The sequence below is a fragment of the Tachypleus tridentatus genome, chromosome 3 (genome assembly GCF_004210375.1).
Source record: "Tachypleus tridentatus isolate NWPU-2018 chromosome 3, ASM421037v1, whole genome shotgun sequence".
NCBI classification, from domain to species: Eukaryota; Metazoa; Arthropoda; class Merostomata; order Xiphosura; family Limulidae; genus Tachypleus; species Tachypleus tridentatus.
The window spans coordinates 31238046-31247899 of record NC_134827.1 but is presented as its reverse complement, the minus strand read 5'-3'; the positions used below and the strand labels follow the sequence as shown (position 1 = coordinate 31247899).

At 36.9% G+C, this 9854-nt stretch overlaps 1 protein-coding gene across 1 annotated transcript; it reads left to right on the top strand.

Moving 5' to 3' along the window:
- The first annotated feature begins 398 nt into the window (after positions 1-398).
- On the top strand, positions 399-9370 carry LOC143246636 (chitin deacetylase 1-like). The gene is made up of 4 exons (XM_076493684.1): positions 399-508; positions 4844-5245; positions 5583-5904; positions 6708-9370. The coding sequence occupies exons 1-4, from the start codon at positions 457-459 to the stop codon at positions 7540-7542; spliced, it is 1611 nt and encodes a 536-aa protein (XP_076349799.1). The 5' UTR covers positions 399-456; the 3' UTR covers positions 7543-9370.
- Positions 9371-9854: the final 484 nt, after the last annotated feature.

The following is a 9854-nucleotide window of genomic DNA, read 5'->3' as shown; positions in this document are numbered from 1 at the left end:
CTTGTATTTTTTCTTCAATTTGTTTGTTTTTTTATTTTCATATATATATATATTTTTTGTATTTTTCTCCTTTTTCTTCATAGAGAGAATGCTACTACTACTTATAGTAACACACACACAAAAAAAAGTAATAATTCAATAAGAGTAAAAAAGTAATAATGATTAAAAAAATAATAATAATAATAAAAGAAACAAGGTTTCCTTGTTTCTTTTTATTATTATTATTTTAAATTTTCTACCACTATTTTACTCAAAGTATTTGAATGTTGATGCTCGTGACTTGCTTCTGTGCTGTGATGAAGGCGCCATTTTTCACGTTGACCAATCGCCTTTAAGGAAAGGCGGGGTACCGACTGTCCTCAAAAGCTAATTGATTGCTTCGATTCGTGAGTAGGCCAATATATAAGACTGAGTTATTACTTATCCATCAGTCTTTGTTAGAAAAATATATGTAGGATGACATCACGTATTGCACGGCTCGTGGTATTGTTGGGTCTGTTTGCAACTGGTAAGGATTTTTTTTTTGTTTCCTGTTATCCAGAACAAAAATGAGTTGTTCCTCTCGGAGTCAGAATCTTTTTTTTCAATTTTGTAACTACGACATTCAGTTCATGAAATATACAATTTGTTGCATATGGCAAAATGTGAATATTTAGGTGTTGCAAAAAAGTAATCTTAATTACGTTACCTAAGTTTACGAATTGGTATAAATGCAGCCTCTGCCGTGGCACAAAGGGTAAGACTGAAAGCATATAACGCTAAAAACTGGGTTTAGAAACCAGCAGTGGGTAGAATTTAAGTAGCTCATTTGTAGTTTCGTGTTCAACACAAAAAAATAACAAACAATAAAACACTTGAATGTAAATCAGAATAGTTGGTTAATCGTTTGTTGTTTTTTTTTAGTAATAGCTATAAACCCGGTAGACAGTAATAAAATTACAATACCATGAAAATTCAATGTAGTTAAAAGATGCTATTGGCCATTTATAGATCTGGACTTTTGATACATTCGCAGAGCCACTCCCAAAAAGTTTCCAGAGGCTAAAATTTATATTACACTTGTTATGAATTTGACACTCGAAAAAGGTCTTAACCCTAAAATTATATCTTACAAATTGCTGTTATAATCTAGGCTTAGCTTTGCAATTCCAGTTTTCTTTTCTCTCGATTATATCATGCAAAGATATTTGTTGTGTAGACACAAGCAAGCTGTTCTTAAAATAACTTATGTATTACCCTAAGATTAACAAAAAGAAAATTAATATATTGTATTTGCGATTTACTGAACTCTAGAAGTGAAACTAAACGTTTTACTGACGTTTTCTTAGGAGAAATAAAAAACATGTTCATATTCACTAGATCATATTTTATTTTTAAAAATTTATTTAGTCATTCTATAAATACCAAGCACGGAGCGCAAAGCATTTGATAAAATGTCCACTAATCTTCACTTCTAGACAAATTTTTTTTGTTTCGAATTTCGCGCAAAGCTACTCAAGGGCTATCTGCGCTAGCCGTCCCTAATTTAGCAGTGTAAGACTATAGGGAAGGCAACTAGTCACCACCACCCTCTATCAACTCTTAGGCTACGCTTTAACCAGCAAATAGCAGGATTAACCGTCATATTATAATGCCCTCACAGCTATAAGGGCGAGCACGTTTGGTACCACCGGGATTCGAACCCGCAACCCTCAGATTAGGAGTCGAACGCCTTAACCCACCTGGCCATGCCGGGCCTAGAAAATAACCTCGCTTTGTTTGTATCCACTTTGTTTGGAAAGATACACAATATGCGATTGTATTAATAACTGCATTCTATGCTAATTAAAATTACGTTTGTATTCATGAATGTATTCTGCGGTACGTGAAATACATTTGTAACGTATTTTTTAGGTATATTTGCTGATGATGTAGCACTGGTAACCAGGATATTTAGTTATTGATAATTTCACATCAGTTGTCTGACACGTTCGCTTTTGGGATGGCTTAATAATTTCGTTATATTTGTATTTACTAACCTTACATGTTCACCTACAGATTTATGAAAATGCTGTTTCACACTGATTTAGGGCATTCTGAACAAAACCATTGCTATTGTATTGTCGCCATTATTTTGAATACCGCAGTTATCAAAGTATAATCCAGTTCACTGAGCCAGTAGAACTACCATGAAGGGGGTTTCCGGAAACCCCAACTAGAGCAACTACAAGAGCTGTTTCATAGCTCTCACACAGTAATTGTCTTGTCAGTAACTGGTGTGCACGTGAACGACCAGTTTTTTTTTTGTACAAATTTTACAGTGTAATGCCCTATATCCAGATCAGGGTTGCTTTTTGGCTTTTTCTGGTTCGTTTCGTGGTTGCCCAAGAAAGACACTTAACAAGACTCGAATATGTTTTTTTTTGTTAGAGCCGGAAAAGCAGGTTTCAGGACCCATGTCAAGGCAGACATGGTTAGAGTTAAGTGTAGGAACACTCAGTCACTTGCACACCCCGCTAGCTGCTTGTATCATAGCGCCGTACAAGACTAGGAAAAAATATATTTCCCGTTATAGTTCATAAGGAACTGAATCTCTTGAATCAAAACCGAAAGCAATTAAGAAAAACGGAGCCAATTGGAAGCATTTTTCCAACGTCATAAAAGAAATACAAATTTTACGCGTAATATTACACGATTATCGTAATCACAAATAGCTAGTTGCGTAGCTTTGTGCTTAATAACAAACAAATTCTTTTTTCAGTAGGTATTTCGATTTAGATAAATCTGGGAGTCAACCGATCCATTTGCGTGTCCTATTCTTCTCTTTCCTCCGCACTTTAAGGCCTTAGGTGCGTGATAAACAAGGCAGTCAAGTCCCACTAATCTATTAGAGAAGCACAAAATAACGGACGGCAACAGCAGGTGTCCTCGAGTGCAAATTTAAACAATGTCTATCAGACATTCTTTTCACTAACCTGTTTAGAGTATTTTGAAAGCTAATCAGTTATTTGAATGTTTTTGTTTTTGAATTTTGCGCAAAGCTACACGAGGGCTATCTGCGCTAGCCGTCTCTGATTTAGCAGTGTAAGACTAGAGGAAAGGCAGCTAGTCATCACCACCCCCGCCAACTCTTGGGCTACTCTTTTACCAACGAACAGTAGGATTGACCGTCACATTATAACGCCCCCACGGCTGAAAGGGCGAGCATGTTTGGCGCGACTGGGATGCGAACCCGCGACCCTCGGGTTACGAGTCGCACGCCTTAACACGCTTGGCCATGCCGGGCCTATATTGTGTACTTACAAGAACGACCACGTCGTGAGTTCTGATTATATAAACAAAAACAAAGCGAATAACAATCCGTGATGACATTAGCAGAAAAATAACCAACATTTGGCAAAAACAAGTAACAAAATATGACATTCCAGTTAATACCAAATTTATTCAAAAACCAGGCACAAAACTAAGGTCTATACTATGTAAAAACTACACTGACAAACACCACACCAACATTATTTATAAAATACAATGTGATAACTGTCATGACTTTTATATTGGAGAAACGAGTAGAAAAATGGAAACCAGATTCAAAGAACATAAAAAGTCACCTTCACACGTTTTCGAACACTACAAGTCAAATAAACACAACATAACCATAGGAAACACTCAAATACTAAATAAAGAAACAAACATAAACAAATGCAATATTAAAGAAGCCTTACTTATACAACAACTCAAGCCCAAAATAAACCAATACAAAGGAACACCTTTATACCTATATTAATAAATATATCCAACATCTAGGCACGCCCTATACATTCCTACGCTCAATTACACAACCGCCTACAAAGATGTGGTCAACTACCGATAGCTAACCCTTTCTTTCTTTGTAAACCTGACGATGACCGAAGAAGTCGAAACGTTGTTCGCTCCTCTGCATAATGCTTTCTCTATCCATACCAACCGTTTATACATATATAAAGCATATAAAAAAAGATGAAATGCTATAATTTAAAAATACTTGGAACCAACGTTTCAAATATACGATATCGTTTGATGCTGAGAAAGGTGGTTTCGCTGAAATGTTGTTTGTTTGTTTACTCTTTGAATTCCGCGCTAAATTGCTCGAAATTTACAACCTGGACTTTTTTCAGTCCATTCCTTCTAAACTATAGGCCCGGCATGGCCAAGCGCGTAAGGCGCGCGACTCGTATTCCGAGGGTCGCGGGTTCTCGCCCGCGTCGCGCTAAACATGCCGGCCCTCCCAGCCGTGGGGGCGTTATAATGTGACGGTCAATCCCACTTTTCGTTGGTAAAAGAGTAGCCCAAGAGTTGGCGGTGGGTGGTGATAACTAGCTGCCTTCCCTCTAGTCTTACACTGCTAAATTAGGGATAACTAGCACAGATAGCCCTCAAGTAGCTTTGTGCAAAATTCCAAACAAACAAACAAATTCTAAACTAATTTTTTTCAAGTTTTTGGCTGCTCTTTACTAAGAGATAATTGAATTTATCATCACATTAAAACGTCCTCAAGTCTGGAATAAGCATGTTCAATGATGGGACTCAAACCCACAACCTTCATATTGCGAGTCCAGTGAGTTCCCTAAACATCAAACATTCAAGACATTGACCACATAATCTTTTTCTCTTATTGTTGCTGTTGTTTCTCACATCTACTTATATCTTTATTTCCCTGCTTTAGTCGTAATTGTTACACAAACAATAAAAATATTTGCAAGCAGTATCATTCACGAACTCCACAGCCAGATGTACAGTTTTATAATGTATTTTTATGTAAGCTATTCTTTGTTGGATTTCTTGTTTGAATGGTGTTTCAAGCAGATATAACATTCCTCCGTTTCAGTGCTGGGTGTATCCATAGTCAAGAGGCAGGCGAGTAATGACAATACTGACATTAAAAATGATTCTGACCTGTGTAAAGGTAGATCCGCCCTCGAGTACTTCCGTCTGACAGCAAGCGAGGACTGCAGAGACGTGGTTCGCTGCTCAGTGCAAGGCTTGCTTGCACTTAGATGTTCAACAGGACTTGCTTTCGACATCGAAAAACAGACCTGCCAATGGAAGAACCAAGTAAAGAACTGTGATCAGGTGGAGAAACCTCGCCTGGCCATGCCCCTTCTGTCCACAGAAGAACCCATTTGCAGTGAGAACCAGCTGGCTTGTGGAAACGGTGACTGTATTGAGCGTAAGCTTTTCTGTGATGGAGAACCTCAATGTTCTGATGGATCCGATGAAAACATTTGCAGTAAGCCTATATTTAAGCCTAAAGACAACACTTCAGTATTACTTTACTACTTATTACGAGCCTAATGTTGTTGAAAAAATGAAACGTCTTTTAGGTATTTGTGAGTTGTCATAAAATCTTATTGTTCCATTATTTGTAAATTAAATAACTTAACTTAAATCTGTAATTAACTCTTAATAATAACGTGTTTTTAATAAGAGAAAACTACGGTTTGACTTTGGACACACAAAAAATATAAATTTAAAATAAAACCGAGAGTTGGACTCTGACAGTGAAGAAAAAAGTTTATTTGAAATTAAACTTATAAATAATTGAAATAAACTTTATACCCCTTTAGCTAAAGAAAAAGATCCTAACAGGGCGCCCCCTTGTGACCAGAAACAATGTACCCTGCCAGACTGTTTCTGCTCTCCTGACGGGACTCAGGTTCCTGGTAGGAAGGATCCAACTAATATTCCTCAAATGGTAATGATTACCTTTGATGACGCTGTCAACAATAACAACATTGATATTTATAATGAACTCTTCAGAGATGGCCGGAATAATCCTAATGGCTGTTCCATCAAAGGTACCTTCTTTGTATCCCACAAATACACCAATTACTCAGCGGTTCAGGACCTTCATCGAAAAGGACACGAAATAGCATCTCATTCTATCACGTGAGTGTTTAATTACTACATTTACTTATTATAATTAACAAATGAAATGGCTCGGCTTGGCCACGTGGTTTAGGGCTATCGACTCGTAATATGAGGGTCTCGGGTTTAAATCCTCATCTCACCAAACATCCTCATCCTTTCAGCCGTGGGGGCATTATAAAGTAGTAGCCCAAAAGTTGGCGGTGGGTGGTGATGACTAGCTGCCTTCCCTCTAGCCTTACGAAGATAGACCTCGCGTAGCTTTGCACGCAATTCAACAAACAAATAAAACCCAAATTGATTTTAAACATTGACACTGTTCAGGATATACGATTAAATTCCACATTTTCCAATTATAGGTGTAAGATTATTTGCCTGTTTTTAATTTTTTATAATAATTTACAATTTCGTGTTTTGTAATTAATGAGCTTGATACAAAGTTGACGAATGAGGTTTAAGTTTTATCTTTGAAGTTAGTAAATGAAAGTTCTTATTTATGGGACCCGGCATGGCCAGGAGGTTAAGGCAATCGACTCGTAATCCGAGGGTCGCGGGTTCTAATCCCCGTCGCACCAAACATGATCGCCCTTTTGGCCATGGAGCGTTATAATGTGACAGTAAATTCCAGTAGCCCAACAGTTGGCGGTGAGTAGCGATGACTAGCTGCCTTCCTTCTAGTCTTATACGACTAAATTAGGAACGGCTAGTGTAGATAGCCCTCGAGCATCTTATGTATTTATAAATAAATGTATATACGTGCTATGTGTAATAAGAGCTATTACGTTATTTGTTTTTATATTAAGTATTTTATTTTTAATATATAGTCATCGTGATGACGAATCATATTGGAGTGGCGCTAACCTTGAAACCTGGGCTAAGGAAATGGCTGGAATGAGGTTAATCCTTGAAAAGTTTGCAAACATCACAGATAATTCTATTGTTGGTGTCCGTACTCCGTACTTACGTTTGGGTGGCAACACCCAGTTTCGTATGATGGAGGAACAAGCCTTTCTGTATGACTCATCCGTCACTGTTCCTTTGTCCAACCCTCCTCTTTGGCCATACACCCTTTATTTCAGCATGCCACACAAATGCCACGGTAATGGGCAGAACTGCCCCACGCGGTCTCACGCCGTGTGGGAGATTCCCATGAACGAACTTGACCGTCGCGAGGATCCAAGGTTCGACGAGAGGTTGGCTGGTTGCGCCATGGTGGACAGTTGCAGCAACCTAATCACTGGAGACCAATTTTATAATTTTCTCAATCACAACCTGGAGAGGCATTACAACACCAACCGCGCTCCTCTCGGACTTTTCTTCCACGCCGGATTTCTGAAGGTGAATCCTGAATTTATGGACGCTTTTATTAGCTGGATTGACGAGATGTTGGACAGAAATGATATTTACTTCTTGACGGTGACTCAGGTCCTTCAATGGATGCAAAATCCAACAGAGCTTAGCAGTATACAAAACTTTTCCCCATGGAAAGAAAAGTGTGACGTCAAAGGTCGGCCTATTTGCAGTATTCCAAATGCTTGCCCACTGACCACTCGTGAGCTTCCTGGAGAAACTATCCGTTTACACACCTGTATGGAATGCCCCCAGAATTACCCATGGATTGAAGATCCAACTGGAGATTACTTCTCATTCAAGAAATAAGCAATGCCACAAAACTTATTTAAATCAATTTAGTTATATTTAAAACTTAAGTACCATGTTTCACACTTATAACTCTCTAACACATTCAAAGTCTCCATTATTTTCTAATTTTGTTTTCTGGAGCATTGTCTTGGTTTCTTCAGATATGGTAAAGCATACATATACGTAAGCACGTTTCTTGGTCGCTTCCTTTCCATCCCTGTTACTCTAATCTGAACGAAAGACAAGACAGCTGTCGTGGAGAGTTTTAAGTTTAATTTATAGTATGTAGTTAACTAAAAGAAACAGAGTTGTTAAGAGTAAACCACCGGTTTAAATTGGCTCGACAAAACAAATGGCTGAACGACAGAAAGGAAAACATTTGTTTTTTAAATTTAATTTTGAGTTTCTTTTTCTTGTGATTTCAAGTTTTATTTTATAGTCAAAGCAGGCACAGAAGATGTTAAATTGTTTTAATATGCAAAGATCTTGAAATAATACATATATGTGTGTGTGTAATGTTTTTAAGTAATAAGAGTTGTTTCAAGATTGAACTGACTCAATCTATTGCTAAATAAACTAGCAACAAAGTGCCTTTAACAACAACAGATAGCCCAATATGGCTTTGCTATTAGAAAACACACACATACTCACGCAATTAACAATAAAATAAATAACAGAAAGAGTACACTGAAAAAAACATCAAACAAAACTGTGTCAGATTCCAAATAGTATGCTTTAAAAAACACCAACGTGATTGTAATGTTAAAGAGAGGGCGCTTTCTCTAAAGGTTATGTCTTTTATTATGAAAAAAGATGCTTAAAACATAAAACACTTCCATAAAGTGTTTGAAAAAAACAACAAAAAAACGTTTAGTTGGCATTTATCCCTTTGTTTGCGATCTCTAAGACTATTCAAATATTGTAGTGTAGCCAGATAAAGATGTAGTTCAGTTCTTGGTTTTCTGGTGGCAATGAGTGAAATAGGATTCTTTTGAAAGTAGTTTTGGGATTATATAATGTAAGTATGGTTGAATTGTCATGATATCCTTACAAGTTAATGTATTAAACGGCACTTGTTTATTTGAATAATATTAAAAAGTTGAAAATGATACAACGATAACTAGTTGCAGTAATTAAGATTTATTATAAACAGGGCACTCCCAGCCATGGAGGCGTTATAATGTGACGGTCAATCCCACTTTTCGTTGGTAAAAGAGTAGCCCAAGAGTTGGCGGTGGGTGGTGATGACTAGCTGCCTTCCCTCTAGTCTTACACTGCTAAATTAGGGACGGCTCGGTGCAGTGGGCTAACAACCTACTCACTTAAATACCTGTTCATGAAACCGCAAGTGATTGCGGTCCTATGTTCTTTGACGAAATCGAGTGGAAGATGATGATGATAAACAGGGCTCAGTTCTGAAAAGAAAGGTCCTACACGTTCCATCAGCGTTATACGCCACCAGCATGTTGGATCTTTCGTTCCAGCTCTGTGCCCTGTTTTTGATCAATCTTAGCCACTGGCACTAATTATCGTTGTAACATTTTCAACTTTAAATACAATTCTTAGAACTCATTACTCTTGGACAGGCAGAAATTAATCGCAGCATGTGAATTATCAAAATATAGTGGAACTTCACATAAATTATCTTCAGATAAATAATCAAATATTGATAAATATGTAAGATCAATAACCATCTTTTATAAGATTTAGTTCAATATCCTAAAGGTTAACGGACAATATTTTAATCAAAATGTCCTCTAAATAGCATTTCCAAGTATTTTTATACAGCATAATGTATAGACTAGAAGTAGTTAATTGGCTTTAATAAAAAATATTTATTTTCTTAGTCAATTGTTTGATGTATTAATTGGTTATTTAAGAATCAATAATATTAGCAGTTCACCATTTATTACACCAAATGTTCTATCTGGAAGGACGTCGCAACCCGTCCAGAAACGACACAGGACCACAGCAATAATTTAGATAATAATGCTTGTATAACAATTACACGGAACACAGAAGAGACTCTCTTTGATGTATTAATTGGTTATTTAAGGTTCAATAATATTAGCAGTTCACCATTTATTACACCTAATGTTCTATAAGAAAAATTGTGAACCGTTATATATTTATTTATCTCTGTTGTGCTTTGATCATTTAACCTGAGGGCTAAATCCCAGTTGTCATCTTCAATTTTAAAGCTAACTCTTAATGCTAAATATATGGTTCGCCACTACTTTATAGCAGTTTCTTCAGCCTTGAACTAAGTTTAACACTGTTTTAGATCATTTTATCTCTTTATATATAACCAGTCCTATCCAATCATGATG